This window comes from Cetorhinus maximus, chromosome 1 (genome assembly GCF_964194155.1).
Source record: "Cetorhinus maximus chromosome 1, sCetMax3.hap1.1, whole genome shotgun sequence".
NCBI classification, from domain to species: Eukaryota; Metazoa; Chordata; class Chondrichthyes; order Lamniformes; family Cetorhinidae; genus Cetorhinus; species Cetorhinus maximus.
In genome coordinates, this window is record NC_135879.1 from 57,455,269 (window position 1) to 57,482,467 (window position 27,199).

The 27,199-nt window shown below is 42.5% G+C and overlaps 1 protein-coding gene across 6 annotated transcripts in view; it reads right to left on the reverse strand.

The window, feature by feature from the left end:
* Nucleotides 1-27,199, reverse strand: part of slc10a7 (solute carrier family 10 member 7) — a 338,969-nt gene that overhangs the window by 300,655 nt on the left and 11,115 nt on the right. For 4 of the 6 annotated variants that reach the window (XR_013576471.1, XR_013576474.1, XM_078541098.1 and 1 more), the window contains exons 3-4: nt 21,355-21,491; nt 17,543-17,618 (exon numbers count right to left, since the gene is read on the reverse strand). The exons of 1 other annotated variant lie outside the window; for it this stretch is intronic. Coding sequence is in view for 2 of the 5 variants with exons in the window: in XM_078541098.1 (XP_078397224.1) it covers nt 17,543-17,618; nt 21,355-21,491 (213 nt within the window). In the remaining 3 variants the exon portion in view is untranslated. Of the gene's footprint in view, nt 1-4,469; nt 4,576-17,542; nt 17,619-21,354; nt 21,492-27,199 lie in introns of all 6 variants that reach the window. One more of the 6 variants, XR_013576476.1, reaches the window with a different exon arrangement.

The window sequence follows — 27,199 nt, forward strand, 5'->3', positions numbered from 1 at the left end:
TTTTGTAAATCCGGGCAATAAAACATAGCTGCAGTGATTTGACTGTCCCACCATGTTCTCTTTAAAAACAAAAATATATTTCATTTGATATATTTGGTGATTTGTTTTTGGATTCAAGAATATTGTCTAAATTTCTAAAACGTGTTAGAAATTTGACCTAAAAGATGTAGTATGGGGCCATGTGTAAAAGCTGCAGAAGGTCTTTCAATCCCCAAAAGTGCTATCAAAAGACAATGATGAATGCAAGTATCCTATATGAAACAAGTTTGGATATTCTGAATCCAATTTCTAACTGGTATGGGGCCTAACAAGAATCTAATTGGCAATTGCATTCAATGCTATTGCAGGAAACAGAAAATTGTTAAATTTATGTAGTATGGAATTATTTTATGAGGTTTCAGAGATACTGTGAGGTGTAGAAGTTAGAACCTTAAGCTGCAGTTGCCCTGGAAATGATTGATTAAAACACTGGGTGACCAACTTACATGAGTAAAAGTATCCTTGTGTCTTCTGACAAAGTCAAATTTTGTGCATTTTTGTTTTTTTCCCCTGAGTTATAGAAATGTCGATTTGAACATTGTTGACAAACAAGATGCACAGGTATTGATTGCTGGCACAAACCTGATTTCAATACATTTGAATGCCTAGCTATTGCATTGAATCCCCAAAATTGATGTCCATCAAACTGATGAGCAAACTTATTTTTAATCTTTTTCTAATATAATTAGGTTTGCATAATATCAAAAGCTTAAGTATTCGCAATCATTATTTCCTTTATGGCATATATCTGTGAACATCCATTTAACACAAAGCATATAGGGTTGGCACACTGAAGTGAAATAGGGCATGGGATTCCCCTTAACACAGCAGAAAATTCTATGCTGGAGAATCAGTCTCGTTAATGTCCCTGAACTATAGCCATATCTAACCATGGATCAAGGGAAAAAAACCTATTGACTGAACATAGTACTTTGCTAAAAAAAGTCATATGCAAAGAAATTGGCTTTTAATTCATGCTAATTGAAGTCAGCAAGTCACATCTATAACACCAAAAACAAGTAGTGCTCACTGATACCAGAAATACATTATATTTTCTACAAAAAACAAAAAAACATGCATTCCTCAAAAGTAATTTTAATGTAATGCACTGACTCAATACAATAAGTGCAACACTTTTCTGGAAGAAGGAGACAGCTTTCAACACCGATGTAGTTGCCCACATAAACAGGCATTAAAATAATTGTCTGGGATATTTGATGACAACATCTGCTGCACGAGGAAGTATTTCTATTTTCTTAACAAGAAAGCCAATCAAATAACTGACAAAGCAGGTTTTTTAAATTAATTAATGGGATGTGAGCATGGCTGGCAAGGCTTGCATTTATTGCCCATCCCTAATTGCCCTTGAGAAGGTAGCAGTGAGCTGCCTTCTTGAACCGCTATAGTCCCATGTGGTATAGGTACACCACAGTACAGTGAAGAAGCAAGTTCAAGGTTTTTGACCCAGCAACAGTAAAGGAATAGTGTCACCAAGTCAATATGGTGTGTGACTTGAAGGGAACTTGCAGGTGATGATGTTCCCATGCGTCTGCTGCCCTTATCCTTCTGGGCGATAGAGGGCACGGGTTTGGAAGGCACTGTCAAATGAGTCTTGACAAGTTGCTGCAGCACATCTTGTAGATGGTATACACTCATGGCTCATGGCTCCCATTGTGTGCCAATGGTGGAGGAAGTGAATGTTTAAGGTGGTGAATGAGGTGCTGTTCAAGCAGGTTGCTATGTCCTGGATGGTGTTGAGCTTTTTGCGTGTTGTTGGAACTGCACTCTTGCAGGCAAGTGGGGTGTATTCCGTCACACTCCTGACCTGTGCCTTGTAGATGGTGGACAGGCTTTGTTGGCGAGTCAGGAGATGAGTTCCTTGCTGCAGAATTGCCAGCATCTGAACTGCTCTTGTAACCACAATATTTATAAGGCCAGTCCAATAACATTTCTAGCCAACGGTGTCCCCCAGGATGTTGATGATGAGGGATTCAGCAATGGTAATGCTATTGAATGTCATGGGGAGATGGTCATTGCCTGGTGCTTATGCGTTCAGTAACAGTAGTAATTTTGATGTGCAATCAGCACGTTTTGTGATCTCTGGATAATGGGCATAATGTTTCAGATAAGGTGGGTGTTTTGCAAAAACAACTTGCATTTATCTAGGGCCTTTATGTAGGGCGCTTCACATGAGCATTATCAAAATCTGAGAGTCATGTGAGCAGATGTTAGGGCAGATGGCGAAAAGCTTGGTTAAACAGTTAAGTTTGAAGGAGGAAAGCAAGGTAGAGGCAAAAAGGTGTAGGGACGGAATTGCAGAGTTGAGGGCCTCGACTGATACTGAAGACATGGTCATCCACGTTAGAGTGATTAAAACAGGGGATGTGCAGAGGCCAGAATTGGAAAAGTGCTGATATCTTGGGCGGGGGGGGGAGGGGCGGTGAGGTTATAGATCTAGTGGGAGGTTACACAGATGGGGATAGATGAAGTCACAAGGGATTCATAAAAGGATGAGAATTTTAAAATTGAGGCATTTTCTGACCAGAAGCCAGTGAGCACAGGGGTGATTAATGTACAAGGCTTGCTGCAATTTAAGACAGAACAGTTTTGGATGACCTCACGTTTATGGAAGGTAAAACATGTGAAGCCAGCCAGCAGTTCATTGGAACGGTCAATTCTAAAGGTAGACAAGATATGAACAAGGTTTTCAACAACAAATAAGCTTATGCAGGTGTGAAGTGAAGTAATACAATGGAGGTGGAAATTGGCACTCTGAGTGATGGCGTAGATATGTGGTCAGAAGCTCACCTCATTGTCAAAAGCAATAAAAATTTACGAGTAGTCTGGTTCAGCCTCAGGCAGTTGTCAGGGGGAAGGATAGGGTTACTGGCTAGGGAACCGAGTTGGTGGCTCTGACGAAAGACAATGTTTTTTGTCTTCCCATATTTAGTTGGGAGAAACTTCTACACATCCAGTACTGGATGTCAGACAAACAGTCTGACAATTTAGAGATAGTGGAGGGGTCAAAAGAAGTGGTGGTGACATAAAGCTGGATGTTGTCAGTGTACATGTGAAATCTGACGTTGCATCTTCAGATGGTGTTGCTGAGGGGCAGCACACAAATGAGAAATGGAGGGGGGGGTAAAATGTGGATCGATCGAGGGACACCAGAGGTAACCCTGCAGGAGCGAGAAGAAAAGCCATCAGGTGATTCTCTGAGTACGACTGAATAGGTAAACATGGAAACAAGTGAGTGCAATGCCATTCAGCTGGACGATAAAAGAAAGGCACCGGAGGGTGTTGTGGTCAACCACCTTAAAGGCTGTAGACAAGTTGAAAAGGACAAGTGGGGACAGTTTACCATGGTCACAATCACATAGAATGTTATTTGTGACCTTGACAAGAGCCATTTCGGTACTGCAGCAGAAACCTGCTGGAGGGATTCAAACATGAAGTTCCAGGAAACATGAGCACAGATTTGGAAGGCAAAAATGCATTCAGGGACTTTAGAGAGGGGTTGATAGTTTCCAGCACAGAAGGTCAAGGACAATTTTTTTGAGAGGGGCGACAAAGGCAGATTTGAATGGGAGAGTGAGAGTGCCTGAGGATGAGAAAACTGTTAACAATATGGGGATCAAGAAGGAAAGTTGGGTGGTCAGCACTTTAGTGAGAATAAGATCAAGGGAGCAGGGTCCTTTAGACATGACATGGGAGAAGAAAGCAGAGAAACTAAGAAAGGTGAAAATTCAGGGCTGGGGCAAAGGAAGCATGGCCCAGGGGCTACTGGAGGTGAGAAAAGCAGCAGAGGCAGCTAAATACTCAGTGCTGGATTTTCATCTCCCAATGGAGGTGCAAATTGGATCGCGAAACCCTATTTTCCTCTACTTTCCCAACTGCACGTCATTTTCCTGTGGCCTTTGCATGGGTTGGGTGCAAAACGCACATTTTCTAAGGTTGGGATTGCCATGGTGAGGACCATAGGAAATTCGAATTCCCTTTCATACGCTATTTTTGTTGCTGGTGTGGGTTTTGGGAGCCCTATAAAAACATCCCTTTGGAGAGTTTGTGACCACTGGGAGAAACCTGCTGAGGAATCAGCAACATTCTGAATGGCAAGTGTAAAGTGTTTTCACACCTCAAATGTCACTATTAAATGCTGTATTGTAACATGGATATGTTTTTTAAGCAATGTTTCATCATGGGACTTTGCCCTGCAAAGATAAGTTAACCATTACATTGACCACAATTCTGCAAGTGTTGACATGCATAACAGTACTTTTTCAATTGGAGAAAGTTCCATAATGCATTCAAAAATGTGGAAAATGTGCTGGAAAATCCTCCAAATGTTTGGCATTGGGATTTAAATGTACAGACAGCTCCGATTGAAAAGACCATCCTTTGCTTTTGAAAGGTAAAAAAAATTAAATCACCTGCTTCTATCCATTGACTGGCAGGCAATCTGCTTTGAGATGCAGAAGACACCATCTCTTCTTTCAATTTCAGACTTTGGAATTCCAAAGGCTAATGTTTTGATAGCTGTAACAATTACGAACGCTTGGCTGAGTTCCAAAATATGACAGGAGAATGACTGACTGTTCTAAAAAGTTGTAATAACATACTCCGCCTTTGATATGGTTTCAAAATGCATGGCTGTTTGTTTACATAACTTAATGGCCACTTAAAGGATTAACCTTTTTCAATGGAAAAGGGGATTTTTTACAGTATCAATGGCAGAGTGTTTGAATGAGACTTTTTTTAGGTTGTCACAGGCTTAATTTTTTTCCAACTGTAAAAGAATTTGCATTGCTTTGCACGGCTCCTGAGGCTGTATATAGTGGATACTTGGTGAGTATGCAGGATATATGGGGGCATGGAGGTCGAATGGGGGATCTGATAGGGTATGGGGGAGGTATGGGGTGGCATGGGGTGATGGGTAGCTGCCTTTAAACGATGTTGGGAGCTGGGCTGCTGCCTCCAACAACCAGACTCCATTGCAGCTCGCAAAATTCACTGTGAACCCAAACCCTGTGTGAAAAGACAAAACTCCTGGGCGAAGTCACACATGGGTTGGATGTGTGATTTAGTAGAAGTGTGCAGGTCACATTTTCCCTAGGCACACACGAAAATCTAGCCCCTGGTCTTAATCTTAGTGATAAGGAAGTCCATGAGCTCCTCACATGTTGTTGGAGGGGAGGGTAATGGAGCAGGAATAGAAATTTAAGATGACAGTTTGAAGCAGAAAAAGGAAACTGGGGCAATGTTTGCATTCCAGGATGATCCTGGAATACTGAGCAGTTTTGGCACAGGAGAGCAGAAACAGATTGTGTTTATGTGGTCCAGCCAGATCTGGTGATAAATGGTTAAATCAGTTGTCCACCACATACATTTAAGTCTGTGTTCCTTGGACTTAAGGGAGCAGAGATGAAGGATGCACCAAGGATAATGACCATGGTGAGAGACATCGCAATAGTTTTAAAAGGGACTGGGGCATCAAAAGTAAAGGTTCTCACAAGGAAATTACAGATTTCACCACTCATGTTGAAGGTTTAAAAAAGTATTTGTGACAGAGAAAAGTACTTTCCCCTAGGGTGCTGCCCCCTCTTTTAATTTTAGAATGCATCACTCCATCACATTTTTCTGCTAAAGTGGCATTGTATGTATAATCAATGTCTTCAATTTTGAGACCAGACTACTCCTGTTTCCTAATGAATGTTAGCTTCAATTAATAAAGAAAAATTTACACTGCAGTTTTTAAAGCTTAAAGCTGTATAACTGTCCCTTAGCTTACAGTCCTGATTCTGAGTATGTGCCAATATACTTTAAAAAATCCTTGGATCATTCAATAATTTATCTTTATAGCTGAGAGTTCTAAGCAATTTTTTTTTTCACATCATCCTACATTCACATTTTTCACCTATGTGAACCATAACAACTGGACCTTCTACTCCTTGTTCTTTTCCAGTCCTGAGGAGATGCTCTTAACCCTGGCACTAGGCAGGCAAGCAACACAGCCTTTGAGACTCGTTTGATCAAGTCTTTGGTCATCTGCCCTTATATCTCCTTATGTGGTTCAGTGTCATACTTTGATTCATAATACCCTTAAAAAGCACCTTGAGTCGTTTCATAACATTAAAGGCACTATACAGGTTGCTGTTCTATGATTGGCTACTTTTTCTGATTTCAAAAATATTAATTTGGGTTTTTACATACTTTATCTATTTTATGATGTAAAGCTGTTTATAAAATTTATTAAGCATGTTTGCATCCCTGGTGCCAAGTTCAAAGATTTCACTGAGCGATGCACAGCACGTTGGGGGTGGAGTGGAGAGTAGCCAGCAGTCATAGTTGATATCAGTAACAATGATGCAGGTAGAAAGAGGGATGAAGTCCTGCAGGCAGGTTTTGGGGAGCTAGAAATGAAATTAACAAGCAGGACCTCAAAAGTGCCACGTGCTATTGTGTATAGAAATAGGAGAACAAAGCTACTCAAATATGTGGTTCACATAGAGTAAACAACCAGCCGCTAAAAATAAAGAATATTAACGGGGGCTCATGAGTTGGGGGGGGCAGTCCTCACCTAGTAGGAAGATGAAGAGAATCCTAATTTGAGTATTGCTGAAAAAAGACATTTTGTTGAAGCTTTTAGCCCAGCACTCATCAGGACAATCACAAGAATACCAATGTCAGGGGAAGCAACTTAATACTGTACAAGAAGAGAGTGCTGATTGGCTGGCAAGTGGACTCTGATTGGTGGAGCTGTTGCCATAGGGAATGCACCAGTTAATGGTGACTAACAGTTAACTGCCAAGCATTGTTTGAAATTTTAAACCAGGCAGCTTGACTCTGATTGGTCAAGGCAGAGATGAGGAGAATTTTCTTCTCTCAGGGGGTCTTTAGAACTCTCTTCCTCAAAAGGTGGTGGAAGCCAAGGCTTTGAATGTTCTTAAGGCAGAGCGAGATAGATTCTTGATTACCAAGGGGGTGAAAGGTTATCAGGGTAGGCAGGAATGTGGGATTGAGGTTACAATCAGATCAGCCATGATCTTATTGAATTGCAGAGCAGGCTCGAGGGGCCGAGTGACCTACTCCTGCTCCTAACTCATTTGTTCGAATGTAAGTTAATGCCCCGAGGAATGAACCAGCAAATGACTATCATTTATTTTGTTTAGCTGAAATGGGCGCAATGTATGTATATGTTCTTTCTGTCTGCAAAGAACAAGGCCCTGTGTATTAATGTATGTAGCTGCCAGTATACAAATTCACCACACAGAGCCCGAATGACAATCTTAAATTAGTTATCAGCGTAATTTTTAGCACACTGAAGATTATTTAGCAAATGTTGTCCAATCGCAGAATCACATCTAATGTTCAACACTGTGTTTTGAGTTTTGCAAGCACGGCTGATTGGGTATAGCCTGTACCTTGCCCGTTGCGAACAGCGGAAGGGATATGCTGTTTGATATGATCCGCCAGTCTTAGGGATGTATGGCCTATATACCTAGCATCACACAGGCACTGAAGTTCATATACCGAATTACTCATTTGTGTGATAGGCAGAACATCTTTTTGGCTTGATGGCAGCATGCTGTTAGTGGTTAATACCACTCGTGCTGCTACTTGAGTATAGCAGGGTGAAATAGCTAGCTTCACCTGTTGTTCAAATTTTTGGAGATACCTTGCCCTTCCAGGGTAATCTGAGGTAGAATGGGCACTTTTCAGGGCCAAAAGTAATGACCTTAGGCCCGTTCATGAGTGAGCGGCATACAGCGCGAAATGACCTTATCAGGGTAACCATTGTCCCGCAGGGTTTCAATATCAAGCTTGCAATCTTGAGCAAATGACAGACCCTGGCAAATGTCACAACTCTTACGTCAAGGAAAGGGAGTTCATTTGACTGCTCCATTTCGAAGGTGAACTTAGAGTCACAGATGTCTACAGCACGGAAAAAAACCCTTCGACCCATCGAGTCTGCACCGGTCAAACAAGTACCTAACTATTCTAATCCCATTTTCCAGCACTAGGCCCATAGCCTTGTATGCCATGGAATCGCAAGTGCACATCCAAATACTTCATAAATGTTATGAGGGTATCTGCCTCTACCACCCTTTCAGGCAGTGAGTTCCAGATTCCCACCACCCATTGAGTGAAAAGATTCCTCCTCACATCTCCTCTAAACCTCCAGTCCCTTACCTTAAATCTATGCCCCCTGGTTATTGATCCCTCCACCTACAGTAAAAGTTCCTTCCTGTCTACGTCCCTCATAATTTTATACACCTCAATCATGTCCCCCCTCAATCTCCTCTGCTCCAGGGTAAATAACCCCAGTCTATCCAATCTCTCCTCATAACTAAAACTCTCCAGCCCAGGCAACATCCTGGTAAATCTCCTCTGCACTCTCTCTAGTGCAATCACATCATTCCTATAATGCGGATTCAAGAACTGCACGCAATGCTCTAGCTATGGCCTAACCAGCGTTTTATACAGTTCCAGCATAACCTCCCTGCTCTTATATTCTATGCCTCGGCTAATAAAGGCAAGTCCCATATGCCTTCTTAGCCACCTTATCTACCTGTCTCGCTACATTAAGGGGCCGGTGGACATGCACACCAAGGTCCCTCTAATGCTCAGTACTTCCCAGGGTCCCACCATTCATCGTGTATTCCCGTGCCTTGTTTGTCCTGCCCAAGTGCATCACCTCACACTTATCCGGATTAAATTCCATTTGCCACTGATCAGCCCGTCTATATCCTCCTGTAATCTAAGGCTATCCTCCTCATTATTTACCACCCCACCAATTTTCGTGTCATCCGCGAACTTACTGATTAACTCTCCTACAGTCAAGTCTAAATCGTTTATATATACCACAAACAACAAAGGACCAACACTGATCCCTGCGGGACCCCTCTGGGACCCCTCTGGACACAGGCATCCAGTCACAAGAACACCCCTCGACCATCACCCTCTGCTTCCTGCCACTCAGCCAATTCTGGATCCAAATTTGCCAAATTGCCTTGGATCCTACGGGCTCTTAGCTTCGTTATCAGTCTCTCATGCGGGGCCTTATCAAAAGCCTTGCTGAAGTCCAAGTAGACTACGTCAAATGCATTGCCCTCATCTACACACCTGGTCACCTCTTCGAAAAATTCAATCAAATTGGTTATACATGACCTCCCTTTAGCAAAACCATGCTGGCTGTCCTTGATTAATCCCTGCCTCTCCAAGTATAGATTAATTCTGTCCCTCAGAATTGCTTCCAATAGTTTCCCCACCACTGAGGTTAGACTGACTGGCCTGTAGTTCCCTGGTTTATCCCTTCCTCCCTTCTTGAATGACGGTACCACGTTGGCTGTCCTCCAGTCCTCTGGCACCTCTCCTGTGGCCAGAGAGGTATTGAAAATTATTGCCAGCGCCCCTGCTATCTCCTCCCTTGTCTCACTCAACAGCCTGGGATGCATTTCATCCGGGCCTGGAGATTTATCTACTTTTTAAGCCTGCCAGGCCACTAAGAACCTCCTCCCTTTCTATGCTAATTTCTTCAATTATATCACAGTCCTTCTGCCTGATTTCCATACCCACATCGTCCCTCTCACTTGTGAACACCGACACAAAGTATTCATTTAGAACCCTACCTACGTCTTCCGGCTCCACACACAAATTACCACTATGGTCCTAATGGGCCCTACTCTTTCCCTAGTTATCCTCTTACTCTTAATGTACTTGTAAAATAACTTTGGATTTTCCTTTATTTTACCTGCCACTGTTTTTGATGCCCCCTTTTTGCTCTCCTAATTTCCTTTTTAAGTTCTCCCCTACACATTCTATACTCCTCTAAGACTTCCGCTGTTTTGAGCCCTCCGTATCTGCCATAAGCATCCCTTTTTCTCTTTATCCAATCCTGTATATCCCTCGACATCCAGCGTTCCCTGGATTTCTTGGTCCTACCCTTTGCCTTTACTGGAATATGTTGGCCCTGTATTCTCCCTATTTCCTTCTTGAATAAGTCCTACTGCTCTGACGCAGATTTACCTAAAAGTAGCTGCTCCCAGTCCACTCTGGACAAATCATATCTGATCTCATTAAAATCGGCCTTCACCTAATTTAGAACTCTGATTTTTGGCCCATCATTGTCCTTTTCCATAACAACCTTGAATCTAATGGAGCTATATGCAAAATGCTCCCCCAATGATACCTCTACCACTTGCCCAGCTTCATTCCCTAAAATTAAGTCCAGGACCGCCCCCTCTCTTGTAGGACCTTCTACATACTGGCTTAAAAAGCTCTCCTGGGTGCATTTTAAGAATTCCGCTCCCTCTAAACCTATCACACTATGACGAACCCAGTTAATGTTGGGGAAGTTGAAATCCCCCACTATTGCTACCCTATTATTTTTACACTTCTCTGAAATTTGCCTACATATTTACTCTTCTATTACCCTCTGACTGTTTGGGGGCCTATAGTACACTCCCAGCAATGTGATTGCTCCTTTTTTTGTTTTTCAATTTTACCCATCTGGCTTCATTTGAGGAGCCTTGTAAGATGTCATCCCTCCTTACTGCTGTAATTGATTCCTTGATCAATATTGCGATACCCCCTCCTCTTTTACCTCCTTCCCTGTCTCACCTGAAGACCCTATATCCTGGAATATTGAGCTGCCAATCCTGCCCCTCTCTCAACCATGTCTCTGTGACAGTAATGGCATTATACTTCCATGTGTTAATTTGTGCTCTCAACTCATCTGCCTTATTCGTCAGACTCCTTGCATTAAAATAGTATCCAACCTTGCCAAGCTCTCTTGTGCCTTAACTGGCCTATAATTTCTATGCCTTCCATACTCACTTGCTCTCTCTTCTAATTTTGGCTGTGCATCTCCCCCCTGCTGAACCTCCTCTCAGGATCCCATCCCCCTGCCAAGTTAGTTTAAACCCTCCCCAACAGCACTAACAAACCTCCCTGCAAGGTGTTGGTCCCATTCCGGTTCAGGTGCAACCCGTCCGCCTTGTACAGGTCCCACCACCCTCAGAAACGGTTGCAATGTCCCAGAAATCTAAAGCCCTCCCTCCTGCACCATCTCTCCAGTCACGCATTCATCTGGACTAACCTCCTATTTCTATACTCATTAGCGCGTGGCACCGTAAGTAATCCAAAGGTTGCTTCCTTTGAGGTCCTGTTTTTTAATCTGTTTCCTGCCTCCCTAAATTCTGCTTGCAGGACCTCATCCCTCTTTCAGCCTATGTCGTTGGTACCAATATGTACTAGGATCTCTGTCTGTTTGCCCTCCCCCTTTAGAATGCTCTGCAGCCATTCAGTGACATCCTTGACCCTGGCACCAGGGAAGCAACATACCATCCTGTAGTTACGTTAATTTGAGAGCAGGGTGGTGCCCATTAAGACATGCAAGGAAATTATCCAGAGGGTTCTCTACCATGATCTACTGCAAGCCTACCTTCGCTGGTCAATACATGTGTTGGGATTCTTACAGTTCCACGCACTATAATATTGGCCTTATCAGCAACCTCGTAAATAGGGCCCAAGTCATTTGCCCACTATGCAAGCTTGATATTGAAATAGGGTGCATAAAAGACATCCTGCGGGATAATGATTACCCTGATCAGATCATTTCGCGCTGTACGTCGCCCAAACTCATGAACAGGCCTAAAACCATTACTTTTGACCCTGAAAAGTGCCCATTCTACCTAAAATTATCCCGGGAGGGTAAGGTATCTCAAAAATATGAGCAACAGGTGAAGCTTGCTGTTTCACACTGCTACTATGCAGTAGCAACACGAGTGGTATTCACCACTAACAGGATGCTGCCGTCAAGCCAAAAAGACGTTTTGCCTATCACACAAATGAGTTATGTGGTATATGAATTTCAGTGCTCGTGTGATGCTAGGTATGCAGGCTGTATGTCCCAAAGACTGGCGGATTGTATCAAACAGCATGTCCCTGTTTCCAGGACTGTCACTGACCTCATCTCCTCTGGAGATCTTCCTCCCACAGCTTCCAACCTGATAGTCGCCCAACCTCGGACGGCTCGCTTCTACCTCCTACCCAAAATCCACAAACAGAACTGTCCTGGCAGACCGATCGTGTCAGCCTGTTCCTGCCCCACGGAACTCATTTCTCGTTATCTTGACTCCCCTCTCTCTCCCCTTGTCCAGTCCCTTCCCACCTACATCCGTGATTCCTCTGACACCTTACGTCACATCAACAATTTCCAGTTCCCTGGCCCCAACCGCTTCCTCTTCACCATGGATGTCCAATCCCTCTACACCTCCATCCCTCACCAGGATGGTCTGAGGGCCCTTAGCTTCTTCCTTGAACAGAGGCCCGAACAATCCCCATCCACCACTACTCTCCTCCGTCTGGCTGAACTTGTTCTCACACTGAACAATTTCTCCTTTAACTCCTCACACTTCCTCCAAATAAAAGGTGTGGCTATGGGTACCCGCATGGGCCCCAGCTATGCCTGTCTCTTTATGGGGTATGTGGAACATTCCTTGTTCCAGTCCTACTCCGGCCCCCTCCCACAACTCTTTCTCCGGTACATCGATGATTACTTTGGTGCTGCTTCATGCTCTCGTCGGGACCTGGAAAAATTTATTAATTTTGCTTCCAATCTCCAACCCTCCATCATTTTCACATGGTCCATCTCTGACACTTCTCTTCCCTTCCTTGACCTCTCTGTCTCAATTTCTGGTGATAGACTGTCCACCAATATCCATTACAAGCCTACCGACTCCCACAGCTACCTCGACTACAGCTCCTCACACTCCGCTTCCTGTAAGGACTCCATCCCATTCTCTCAGTTCCTTTGCCTCCGTCGCATCTGTTCTGATGACGCTACCTTCAAAAACAGCTCCTCTGACATGTCCTCCTTCTTCCTTAACCGAGGTTTTCCACCCACGGTCGTTGACAGGGCCCTCAACCGTGTCCGGCCCATTTCCCACGCATCCGCCCTCACGCCTTCTCCTCCCTCCCAGAAACATGATAGGGTCCCCCTTGTCCTCACTTATCACCCCACCAGCCTCCGCATTCAAAGCATCATCCTCCGCCATTTCCGCCAACTCCAGCATGATGCCACCACCAAACACATCTTCCCTTCACCCCCCCGGCGGCATTCCGTAGGGATCGTTCCCTCCGGGACACCCTGGTCCACTCCTCCATCACCCCCTACTCCTCAACCCCCACCTATGGCACCTCCCCATGCCCACGCAGAAGATGCAACACCTGCCCCTTCACTTCCTCTCTCCTCACCGTCCAAGAGCCCAAACACTCCTTTCAAGTGAAGCAGCATTTCACTTGTATTTCCCCTAACTTAGTCTACTGCATTCGTTGCTCCCAATGCGGTCTCCTCTACATTGGAGAGACCAAACGCAAACTGGGCGACCGCTTTGCAGAACACCTGCGGTCTGTCTGCAAGAAAGACCCAAACCTCCCTGTCGCTTGCCATTTTAACACTCCACCCTGTTCTCTTGCCCACATGTCTGTCCTTGGCTTGCTGCATTGTTCCAGTGAAGCCCAACGCAAACTGGAGGAACAGCACCTCATCTTCCGACTAGGTACTTTACAGCCTTCCGGGCTGAATACTGAATTCAACAACTTTAGATCTTAAACTCCCCCTCCCCCCATCCCCACCCCGTTTCTTCCCCCTCCCTTTTGTTTTTTTTCAATAATTTATATAGATTCTTCTTTTCCCACCTATTTCCATTATTTTTAAATCTACAACTAATACCTTGTTAGTCTTTCCACCCCACCCCCACTAGAGCTGTACCTTGAGTATCCTGCCATCCATTCTTAATTAGCACTTTTCTTAGATAATATCACCACCTTCAACACCTCTTTGATCCTTTTGTCTGTGACATCTTTTGATTATCTGCTCCTATCACTGCTTGCTTGTCCCCACAACCACCCCACCCTCAACTTCTCTCTCCCCCCGCCCCCCCACCTTAAACCAGCTTATATTTCACCTCTCTCCTAACTATACTTCAGTTCTGTTGAAGGGTCATGTGGACCCGAAACGTCAGCTCTTTTCTTCTCCACCGATGCTGCCAGACTTGCTGAGTTTTTCCAGGTAATTCTGTTTTTGTTTTGGATTTCCAGCATCCGCAGTAGTTTTTTGTTTTTGTCCCTTACACTGTTCGCTACGGGCAAGGTACAGACTGTATCCAACCAGTCCATGCTTGCAAAACTCAAAATATAGTGCCCAACATTAGATATGATTCCGTGATTGAACAACATTTGCTAAATAATCCTCAGTGTGCTAAAAAATGTGCTGATAACCAATTTAAGATCGTCAGTCGGGCTTGCAGTGTGGCACATTTGCATGTACTGGAAGTTACATATATTAATACACAAGGCCCTGTTCCTTGCAGACAGAAAGAACATGGACACACATTGCATCTGTTTCAGCTAAACAAAATGGTAGCCATTCACTGGTTCATTCCTCAGGACAATGCCTTGACTAGTCATGCTGCCTGATTTAAAATGTCAAACAATGCTTGGCAGTTAACTGTCAGTCACCATTAACTGGAGCATTCTCCATGGCAACACCTCTACCAGTCAGAGTCCACTTGCCAGCCAATCAGCACTCTCGTCTCATGCAGCATTAAGTTGATGCTTCCCCCGACCTTGGTGCTCTTGCGATTTCCCTGATGAGTGTAAGACGAAAAACTTCAACAAACGTCTTTTCTCAACAATACTCAGGTTCTGTACTACCAAACAACTATTAGCTTCCTAATACCTCAGCCAGCCCCCTAGGAATAAAGTATATTAACGGGAGCTCAGGGGTTGAGGGAGCATTCCTAGCCGAGCAGATGATGAGAAACTTCCTAACACCTCAGCCAGCTTGAGGAGACAAAGCAAAAAGAGAGAAGACGAGTAATGCTAGCATGACAACAGACAAGAGACTGCCACTTTCAGCTGCAGAGTTTGGCTACGTTAGCTTGTTCGTTCTCCAGGATTGGTAAATGGCTCTCACCTGTCACTGTCATAGGCTTTGCCTGTCTATTTAGCATATGCATCATTTTTAAACTGTTCCCTCTTAACAAACTACTTTAAAAATCACTTATGTGTTCTCAGCTGCTTTTTTGGGTAATCTGTGACTCCTGAACCTAAAATTTACATCTGAAGCTCAAAGTTTTCACTCTATTTTCCTTGCATTGTTACTTTCTAAATTTATGGAAGCTGCTGTTAACACTCAACTTAATTATCCATTGTCTTGAATATTCTGGCCTATTCCATGGCTGCCAATTTGATTTCAGTACAGCTGTTCTGCTAGTGAATTAGCTGTTCTGCTAGTGAATTTGCTGTCTATATGATCTACCTCTGGAATGCTGCTTTTGAGCACTTTGTTGAATTATCAATACTGCCTTGGATAACACAGAAGTGCCATAGTGCTCTTCAGAACAAATTACCATCATAGTCTCAGGCTAGAATTATGCTTATAGCTATTCAGGTTCCTCAATTTATACTGCAGTAGATAGCTAATCTTGATTCTTTTTCTGCTGGTTGTATCTCCAGGGCTCTGTCTCATTGCGTCGATTTCGATTCCTCTTTAGATCAATTATCTCTGCTCATCAGCCAAAACTATGTACTGAAACCACTGATTCCACTCTACAAATTTAAATGTTTCAGATCATATGCACTCTGTGCAAACAAACTGTAGTCTTTTCTAAATGTATCACTGCATCTTGATTTCCTTATGCCCTGCAATGGGATAATTAAAATCTTATTTCTTTCAATTCTTCAGAGACTGTTTCCTCATGAATTTTAAACTGTTAACCATCAACTACCTCCCTTTAACTTTTGATAGCACCATCCTTTACTCTTCGTCATCTATAAATGTTCTTGGTATCATCTTCTTAAATAGAATACGTAATATTTCGTCTACTGCTAAAGCTGCCTTCAAGAAACTTGGTTTCCTTTTCTGTGACAAATATTGATTTCCACCCACCACCCCAATAGCTTATAACTCTTAATAAGCCAAAGTCCATTGAAGGCTTGCTTTCATGTCTGGAAAAGTGCTTCTAATGATTTCCTCACATGCTCATTCCTAGGCACGATACAGGTAAAAGCTTTTTATCTGACAGATAACACTCTTATCACTCACCTCCAACCTCTCTCTTTCTATTACAATCGTTCTTGTCCCTATTTTAAATTAGCGCTACTATGGTCACCATTCCTCTGAATTTTCCTCTCCCATTCTTTCTAAGTTGAAAATACGCTCTTCCTCCACCATTTATCATCACTATGTTGACATCGAGACTTGTTGTATAATCGACTTTAATTTATTCTTTTCCAGCACATCAAAACAGAGGAACCCTCATCTCCCTCAAGGATTCTTTTCTTCTACAATCTTAAACCTTTTAATCTACAAATTACTTGTTCCCTTTTACTCTTTTTAACTCTAATAGTACCTTGCACTATGAGCTTTGGCCCTTTACTTCAGTTTCTCCATTAAAAATTGCTCCGAGAGCTCAGATATATTGGTGTCATAGGCACCTTAATGAAATACTCACCATTTCAGCATTTTTTTTAATTTTCCAATACCCCACATGTTCCTTATGTCTACCATATTGGCAGCTGACAAAAAAGCATTTTTTTCCAGTGAGAGAATGAAACAGGGCTTGAAATTTTAAAGACGGCAAATCACTCTATTCACACACAGCCAGTAGTTGCTCCAACAGAAACTAGAAGGGCATTTGTGATACTGTTGCCTTTCACTTGCTTACCTATGCAGAGAGAGTGGAACAATCATATGAACAATTGCTCTTCAAACTATTTTGGAATTAGGATCAAACCCAACCTCTAACAAGTTAGCTGACCTCAGCCTGGCCAGCAGAAATTGCACTATAAATGACCTCAACAATCCAAAACTACGAAGGAGAAAAAGAAAATCAGCCAGACTTCCCACTTCTGTTCACTCTCACTTAACCTTAGTTGGAAACTGATGAGTAAATAGGTTTCAGCTTGGCTGGCTGCTCCCAGAGTTTGAATAGTCTGTACAACTCACTCACACACAAAGAAAGGCAATTTTAGGAACAAACACTGCAGGTATTTTCCCAAGAGCTTAGAAGAGAAGTGAAATTTTGAGGGAATGGGGGAAAAGAAAAATTGATTCCATTATTACAGAGGTAGGAGGGGATGAGCTGAAAACAGTTGTCATTTAGTTTGACCCTAGTTTTCTTCCCCTGACTGGTGACACCACCTCATGTTAAAAAAAGGCCATTTTAACCAGGTAGTCAAAGTTACAACAACAACATGTATTTAAATAGCATCTTAAAAAAAACACCCAAGTGCTTCACAGGAGTGTTATAAAGCAAAATTTAACACTAAACCATAAAAGGAAATACTAAAGCAGATAGCCAAAGCTTAGTCAAAGAGGTTGGATTAAAGGGACGACTTAAAGAGAGAAAGAGGGGTAGGGAGGTAAAGAGGTTGAGGGAGGGAATTCCAGAACTTGTCTCAAATATATAATGATCAAAATATAAATCGCACCCACCTCATTTCCACCAACTGCTTTGGTTAGGATTACAGCTGATGACACAGGAGGAGGCATACAACCAACAGTCTGCAAACTAAAACATAAACCCAAAATAACCTTAGAATGATGGTATTTTTCATAATGTGTTCAACAACAAAACATTTACCTATTCCATATTGCTAATGCCAGTCTATCAGCTGTGTTACATAAACTTAATTACTTAAAGGTCTAGAAGCATTTCATACTCATTCTGCAAATATTTACCTACAATCTTCAGTAACCTAAGCATATTTTAGATACCTAATAAGTCTTATATATCAGAAATTCCAGCTCGATATTTTAAACTGATATGAAATAAAATGTCTTTCTCATATTACTAATCTATTACATATTACAACATTTACTGAATATCTCACGACGAAACTTTGGGCTGGAATTTTAAGTTCAAAACCTGTGGCCAAGTTTCAGAACAATCAGCATAAGAGAAGGGATGTCAAGCAAGTCCTAAAATATATATTTTAAAACGTTAATAATGAGATAGCCAGCAGAACATGGGGATTGGTGCCCCAATAGTGTACTATTATGCTTCGCTCAGCTCAAGACTTTCACCCATGCACTGTTTATAAACAATTTGAAGCCGAGTAAAACGCTTCTTTCTAAAATCTGTACCAAGAGCAGATCTTAAAGGTATTAATTTAAAAATATATAAAAGCCATCCATCATAATTACAAATACATATTGGTGTTGAAGGTTTCTAGTGGATGTCAATATTAGACTAGACATAGTCCTCTTGACCTTGCAATGAATGGGCAAATGGCATTTTGGTCTTTCTTCAATAATCTAGTATGTAATACAATTCTTCAATATGTAAATAACAAGGGACAAACATAAATTAAGAAATAATAACAGAAAATGTTGGAAACAATCTGCAGGTTGGGCAGCATCTGTGAAGAGAGAAACAGAATTAACATTTCAGGTTGATGACTTTTCATCATCGTCATCTTTCAGCTTCTCCCATTTTGCTTGGGGTCGCCAAATGCTGGTTGATTATCCTTCTCGCCTCCTGTTAGTCACTCATTCTTCTTCCAATTCCAATACATGAAAGTCGCTCGCCACTGTATTCTTCCTGTATTTTCTGTTTTTATTTCATATTTTCAGCATCCAGTATTTTGCTTTTATGTTAGAAATTAAGAATGATAGCTTCAAATGTCCCTTCCAGGTCTCAAGTTCAATTTATTTATATATTTGGTGCCTTAAGATGATGTAGTCAGAGAGAACCACAACAAAAAAGATCCAATGAAAGCTTGCAACCAAAACAACATGTCTTTCCCTCAGGTACCTATTATCTAACTGTGCATTTCCAACACAAATCCTTTTGATTTCCAAAATTAGTATTTTTCTTTTTAATCAGAACTATTGGAGGACAAGGAATTTTCTAGCAGCATCCTCAGTCTTCACCACTTGTTTATCCTGGCATAGATCAGAAACAATTGCTAAGCCACAGGGTAGAATGTTTGTATCTGCAAAGTTTGGGATCTTTACAAAGCAAAGTTTGGTCAACAACAGAACAGATAGCCTTTCTCAGTTATTATCTTTCATTCTTAGCACCAAGAGCAATGTTCATTTCTCCACCCATTATCCATCTGTCCTGTATATCTAAGTAATTTAGTTAGCATTTGAATTTCAGGTGGGAAACCAGCCTTACTTTTGTAAAATAAGAAACATTTTAATTGCAATCAAATAATATTTTTAAAAATTGAATTTCAGAAATAATGTAGCTCTTTACACTAGTTGAGCCCTGAATATTACTTCAGAAATCTCCAGCCACCAGGGATCTATATAAATTCATAATGTTAAATCTTATTTTCTTTACATACATGTATGTCAATGTCTCAAGGGATGGGGCTGTTATTTCTCCATGACTCCAATATGAAACAGCAATTTTCTGCTAATAAGCTCAATACCAGATTCGTTTTACTTACTTCCAACAAAATGTATAAGAACTCAATCTCTAAGACTAAACTCTGTCCCATTAGGAGTCATATGTGAGTAAGAGAATCAATGGGCCGTAACTTCTGAGCTCCAGGGCATCTTATAGGTGGGGGGGGTACTCCAAAGATGCCGGAAGTTCACAGGTAAGGTTTGCACGGCAATTGCCTGGAAGTGAAAACTTCCCCCGGGCAATTGCCTTGCACTGGGAACTATCTGAAAATGTGATTTAAATCGCAAACTTCTGATGGCTCCAACATGAGTAACATCAATAGTTACCCAGAAAAAAGTTAGAAGAATTAAAACCTTTTCCCACTTCTATTGTACAGACCTAGACTGACCCACCCACAGGTCTTACCCCACTCAACTGAACCCTCAGAGGACTGCCCCCACCCCGAACTACCTCCGCGACAAGAGACTTCCCTACCCACCTGAGGGGTCTCCCTCCAACCCACCCTACCCCACCTACTATTCACACTCCCTCTGGACCCTCTCAGTGACTACTCCCCCATGCCCCGATCCCCGACTACAACTGGAAACTCCCCCAACCCGACGGGAACTCCAAAGCCCACAGGATTCACCCCACCTCTATGGGGACTCTCACCCCCTCAAAGTCCTCCCTCCCCCATCAGGTCCGACTCACCACCCCTTTATTCCCCTCACAAGAGCCGAACACCCCCATCCCCACCCCGGAGGCCAGACCTGAACCACACCTCCCCTTCACCGAGGCCTGATCCAACGCCCCTCACCCGAGGCCCAGCCAGACACCCCCACCGAGGCCTGACCCAAACATCCCCCCGACCCTTGAAGGTTGACCTGACCCTCCCACTCCGAGGCCCAATCCGACCTCCTCCACCCTCCCACCCCCAAGGCTTGACCCAACACCCCCAAACCCCAAGGCTCGACCTGAAGCCCCTCTCCTGAGGGCCGACCCAACCTCCTCTCCCCACCTCTAAAGACCGACCCAACCTCCTCGTCCTCCACCTCTCCAAGATCCAACCCAAACCACACCGCCCACTCCCACCCCACCCCGCCCACTCAAGGTCCAACCCAACATCCTCTCCCCACAGCCCCTCTTCTGGAAGCACGATTTGACCTCCTCCTTCTCCTATCCCTGAGGCCCATCCCGACCTCTACCGCCCCCACCACGCACCAGACTTGACCACTTCTCCGCACCCCGCATCCCCAACCTGACAGCCGACCTCACCTCCCTCCCCATCCCACCCCCGAGGCACAACCCAACTACCCAGCCAACCCCACATCACCCGGGGGATAACCCAACCAAACCCAACCCCACACGGCACCCCCCCCCACCCACCAAATCCTACCCACTTACCTTATACTTACCTTCTCCCTGGTCCGTCAAGAGCCTTTAAACCTTGCTAGACCTTTAAACTTAACTGGTTTACGGCAACGAATGCCGCAAAAAAGGGAGTGTGGACTCTTTGCATCCGACTGAGCTGCACGCAATGCTTGGCCCCAGGAACATGCTGCACTGTCTGGATCTCACCCAACCTGAGTCGGAACATTGGGCGAGATAGGATCGAAAAATATTTAAGGTAAGAAACAAGGAGCAGAGTGGCAATCCGGCTCTCATTGCCACTCCAAGTAAGTTCAAGTCTTTTTTTTGGGGATAGGGTCATGAAGGAAATATTGAATGAACCTTCACTGTAAACCACTAATCATGTACACAAACTTTTAAAAGCAGCAATTGCTGGATTTTCTGGCACAAGTTTTTGGGTTACAAAATCCTACACCACCAATAAAACAAAGTTGCTGACATTTTACTGCATTTTAGTTTCTCAAATGCTTGAACACAGAATTGAGGAAAAAAAACTTACCCTTTTAAAAGCCATGGGTTTATAGATGTTAGAGCTAATAATTTAAGAAAAAACCAAACAGCAGTCGGGAAAAATCCAAGGGTAAAGATCTGTACAAACATGTGAAGTTTCACATGCATCAAAGCACTAGTCAGCTCCTGAAACATAAGGGAGAAAAACGTGGGTTCAATTTTAAAATAAGTTCACACAAAGGCTGGAATAAAACTACAATCAGATATTTTAATGTTTACATTTTCAAAACTATAACTCAAACTAAATACCAAAGAAAACCTTCTAATGATTTTCTAGACCTGTTCTGCGGAGAATACCCATCTTCCCAACCTATTCTATTAAATATAAAACAGCATAATACTGCTCTGTTGGTCATTTAACAGTGCAACATTGGATTTCTTCACATTTCTAACCACTTTATATCCAGAAAAATGTAATAGCACAAACGATAACTCAGCCTTGGCTTATCGGTAGCACTCTCACCTCTTGAGTCAAAGGCTATGGGTTTAAGGCACGTCAGAAACTTAAACATTTTTTTTATTTGTTCATGGGCAGCTGTGGGCATTGCAGCAAAGCTAACATTGATTGCCAATCCCTAATTGCCCTTGAGAAGGTGGTAGTGAGCTGCCTTCTTGAAACATTGCAGTCCTTGTGGTGTAAGTAGACCAAAGTGCTGTAGAGGGAGGAAGTTCTAGGATTTTGACTTAGTGAAAGTGACGCTGTGAATTTACAAGTCAGGATCGCATGTGACTTGGGCGGGTGGGGGTGGGTTGCTGGTGGTGGTGGAGTGGGGGGGACTTGTAGCAGGTGGTTTTCCAATGCACCTGCTGCCCTTGTTCTGCTAGGTGGTACAGGTCGCAGGTTTGGATGGTGCTGTCGAATGTGTCTTGACAAGCTGCTGCTGTTCATCTTGGCGATGGTACACACTGCTGCCACTGTGAGCTGGTGGTGGTGGGAGTGAATGTTTAAAGTGGTGGATGGGGTGCAGTTCAAGCAAGCTCCTTGAGTATTGTTGGAGCTACAGGCATCTATGGAAATGGGGAGTATTCACACTCGTGTCATGTACCTTGTAGATGGTGAACAGGCTCTGGGGACCCAGGAGATGAGTTACGCTCCACAGAATTCCCAGGTTCGGACCTGTTCTTGGCTGATCCAGCTAAGCTGGGTAATGGTAATCCCCAGGATAATGATGGTTGGGGAGTCAGCAATGACAATGCCTTTTGAATGTCATGGGGGGGATGGTTTGACTCTCTCTTGTTGGAGATGGTCATTGCCTTGCACTTGTGTAGCATAAATGTTACTTGTCACTTATCAGCTCAAGCCTGAACGTTGTCCAAGTCTTGCTGCATACGGGCACAGAGATTCATTATCTGAGCAATTGCAAATGGAGCTGAACATGGTGCAATCATCAGCACACATTCCCACATCTAACCGTATGGTGAGGGAGGTCATTCATGAAGCAGCCTAGGGCATAAGCTAGCTAGTGGGGCTGATCCTCCAAAGTGCTGGTTTTCAAATGAGACATTAAAAGGAGGCCCCATCTCCCTTTCAGATGAAAGTAAAAGATCCCATGGCAGTTTGAGGAGGAAAAGGGGAGTTTTTTCAGTATCCAGGTTAGTAATTTTGGTTTAGGGATAAATATTAAAATAGTTTCTCATCTCATTGCTCTTTGTTAGACCTCGCTGTGCACAGATTTGTTGCTGCACTTCCCTATATTAGAACAGTAACTACATTTCAAAAGTACTTAATTGTTTTGAAGGACTTTGGATATCCTCAGGATGTTAAAGGTGTTATATAAATACAAGTTCTTTCTTTCATTACACTTTAAAAGGGGGAGGAAAAGTATTGAGCTATATCACTATGGAAACATGAACAAGAACGGTGTGATGTACACTGATCTGTTTTAAATAAGTATCAGTTTTTTTTCATTTTAAATTTAATAGTAAAAACGATGCTTTATTACTATAACAATTAGAAAGAACCAACCATCATTTTCATAGCACCTTATCACAATCTGAAAAACATTGCCAAGTGCTAAGTATGTTTTCCACTGAGTGAAGTCACTCATTAAGTGTCACATGAATGCCATAAAGCACACAGCAAGCTCCCGTCAACAGAAATGAAATGAGGGGTTTGTGACAGATCTTGCAGGGGGAGGCTCAAGGTAGATGAACGAGGCCACAATATTTTTTGTGGAATCAGGTTTACCTGTTGGGCCTGTTCATCCTTCCCAACAGATGCCAACTTGCTTTCAGCTGGTGGGAAAACCATGGGAGTTTCCCACTCAGTCCCAGGTTAAAATAGAGTCAGAGAAATATATGTGACTATATTATGATTACTTATGTAATACATTTTTTGTAAAATAAATTATGAGTTTAAAACTCCATCTCACGTTACAATCCATTGCTTTCAAAAGACAGAGTGAAATCTAATGGAAATCCAAGATAGGCCTAGCAGGTAAAATAATTATCAGACGCATTCATTTTCCCAGGCAAATTACCAAGAGCCTACCCAAGATTTGAGGAAAGGATAGACACTCCCATAAGATATGAGTTTAGGGGGTTCGTCTCCTAAAGAGAGATCTAAGAGGAATCTAAGATATGATTCAAATTAATCTAGGATAAAGAGGTTATAAACCACTTAAAATGTAACCATTTGTTTATTCCAATCTTTAGTGACTGATGTTGTCAGTTTCATAATACATTATTTCATCCCAAAATTTGCAGTTATTGAAAATAATCAAATTGAGTTAGGCAGTGATCCTTTCTGCAAACCATTTTCTCCAATCTGACATTTTCCTAATTAACAGTGATCACACTTCAAAGTAAATTGCTAGTTATGAGTGTTCGGGAGGTTTTGAGGGTATGCAAGGCACTATATAAATGCAAGTTCCTTCTCTTGATTAATTTCCAAGCCCAGTTGAATAATCAAAGTTCTGAAAACAGAGCATAATTCAATATTCTGAGGGGAATGTGCTTTGTGAAAGCAATTCATTTGAAGTATATCTTACAAGAATGACATGCAGGTTTAACGTTTTTTGACTCCAGAATTACAGTATGGCTTTCATTATCATACATTTGTATCCAGTCATGTGAGGGAACCTCATAACCGTTCCAAGGGCTTGAAAAAAAATTGTCCAAATCATTTGATTGGTCGGTTTTGTGGTGTTTGATTCAATTCACTTCTTTGGGTTCTTGATTCTTCATATTTCCTACATTATCTGCTGACTGATTTTTGATTGACTCAAATATCCCATTAATGAAATGCAAATCAACAAATCTAACTTAACAGATAGTGGTTAGTGAGGTGGTCATCAATTTTTTGCCCTAGCAACATATACACAAATATGTGCACGGGATGCAAAAATGCTGATTACATAGAGATATATCTGTACACTTTCAAAGCAGATATCAGAATATCAAACAGGAATGCTCATCACCATTGTGTAATAGAATGTAAAGGTAATCTCAAGTTCCAAAAATTAAGTATTTGCCTTTGCTTTGTCTTGGAGGTGCCTATAGTTCACCAGTTACATCTTGCTAAATTTGCTGATGATAGGTAGGAGATAAGTTGTGAAGAGAACATAAGGAGTCTGCAAAAGGATATAGATAGGTTAAGTCAGTGGACGTTACTGGATATAAAGAGTTAAAAATAAACTGCTAGCTACAATCAGGATATTGTTCCAAGCTTAACTCAATATCAATGTTGCAAATTTCACCGATTCCCTACAGAATAGAATCTATAGAATCCATTATTATGGAGGTTATAGCAGGCTACTTAGAAAATCTTAATGCAATCAGGCAGAGTCAACATGGTTTTCTGAAAGGGAAATCATGTTTGACTAATTTATTAAAGTTCATTGAGGAAGTAACAAGTAACTTGGATAAAATGGAACCTATGCATGTTCCCAAAAGGCATTTGATAAGGTGCCAACTTAAAGGTTCTTACGCGAAACAAGAGCTTATGGTATAGAGGGTAACACATTAGCATGGGTAGAGGGTTGATTAGTTAACAGGAAGCAGAGAGTAGGGAATTGAGAATTGCCAATTTGAGAATTGGCAAGATGTAACTAATGGAATGCCACAGAGATCAGTGCTGGGGTTTCAACTATTTACAATTTATAACAATGACTTGGGTGAAGGGACCAAATGTACAGTTGCTAAATTTGCTGATGACACAAATATAGGTAGGAGAGTACGTTGTGAAGAGGACATAAGGAGTCTGCAAAAGGATATAGATAGGTTAAGTGAGTGGGCAAAAACTTGGCAGATGGAGTATAAAAATGGAAAATGTGAACTTGTCCACTTTGGTAGGAAGAACAGAGAGGCAGCATATCATTTAAATGGAGTGAGATTGCAGAACTCTGTGGTGCAGAAGGATCCGGGTGTCCTGGTTCATGAATTACAAGAAGTTAGGATTGTAAGATTAGAATCCCCTCCAACTGGGAAATTTATGGAACCTAATTTCAAAACCCACAGACGTGGTTTGACCTCATGATTAGAACTATAAATTACAAGAAGATGAGCTGCAATCAGCAGTACAGGGCTGGGCAGCAAGGGGTTAATTCAGACATTTAGTGAAAAAACAGTGACTCATTAGAAGGGCTTGGACATGGACTGACTGCTATCAGGGAACAATGGTAACCAGGAAATGCCATTACCTGCCATTTACTAATGCAATCAAGAAGTCTGATTGCCCAATACAATGGCACAGACAGCATATCATCAATACAATACATGCAAGGAATTATGCAACTAAGGTCTACACCACAGACAATAGGACTGGAATAGGGTCATTCAAACCCACATTAACTTTGGAGCCAGGTGCTGTTACTGTGCCATCAAAAGCAACAGGAGAATTGCTCTTACAATGAGAACTGATAACATTCGTCTGGATACATCTTCCATGGTAAACTCCGTTTTGTTTAAACCAGCAGGAGCTGCTGGCATTTGTCTGGACTTAGCGTGGAATCAACTAAATCAACATTGGAACAACAGGAAATATATTTTGACATAACCGAATTAAATTACTATAAAAGAAGAGCAGATCTGTTGGAGGGAGGGTTAGGGCCGGTCACCTTGATTCAGGCCTATATTCAACACTGGACAGACCAGCCATTGTGGGGATTGTAAGTGTTTTCAGCCATACTGTGGTGATATTGGCCTGAAGGTTTTGGGCTGCAGTCGGAAGAAGGGTTGAGTTTGGTCACCTTGATTCAGGACTACAGTCAACACCGGACAGGCCAGCCCCATTGGGGATTGTAAGTTTCAGACAAATCATAGTGATATTGATCTGAGGGTTTTGTGAAGGGTTTGGGGTGAAAACCTGGTGTTTCTTGCTGGTACCTTGTAACTTGTTTCACCTATATCTTGGTGATGTTGGTCTGAGGGGTTTTTTTGCTAAGGTTTCAGGACAAGACGTGGTGCTTTGCCTATGTTTTAGTTAACTTAAAATGAGTCGCAGGGGCTGTGTGTGGAGTTAGCATTTTTGTATGTTTAAGCACGAGTCGTGGTGACTTTGTGTTGGGTACTGGAAATGGGTTGCTTTAAATTTTGGGGTTTTGTACTGTGGGTGAATCAATAAAGCAATTGTGAATTATCAGAAGAAACTTGTCTCGCTGGTCATTCTGTTTCAGCCATACACTTGTGAATCTGGTGTCACAAACTTGTGTGGGGAGGATATCTGAGGGAAAAGGGGAACCCCTACAGTATGCAGGTACAGCAAGGGATTCAGTGATGGTAATGCCATTGAACTTCAAAGGGTGATGGTTAGATTCTCTCTTGTTGGAGATGGCTATTGCCTGGCACTTGTGTGGTGCGAATGTTACTTGCCACTTGTCAGCCCAAGCCTGGAT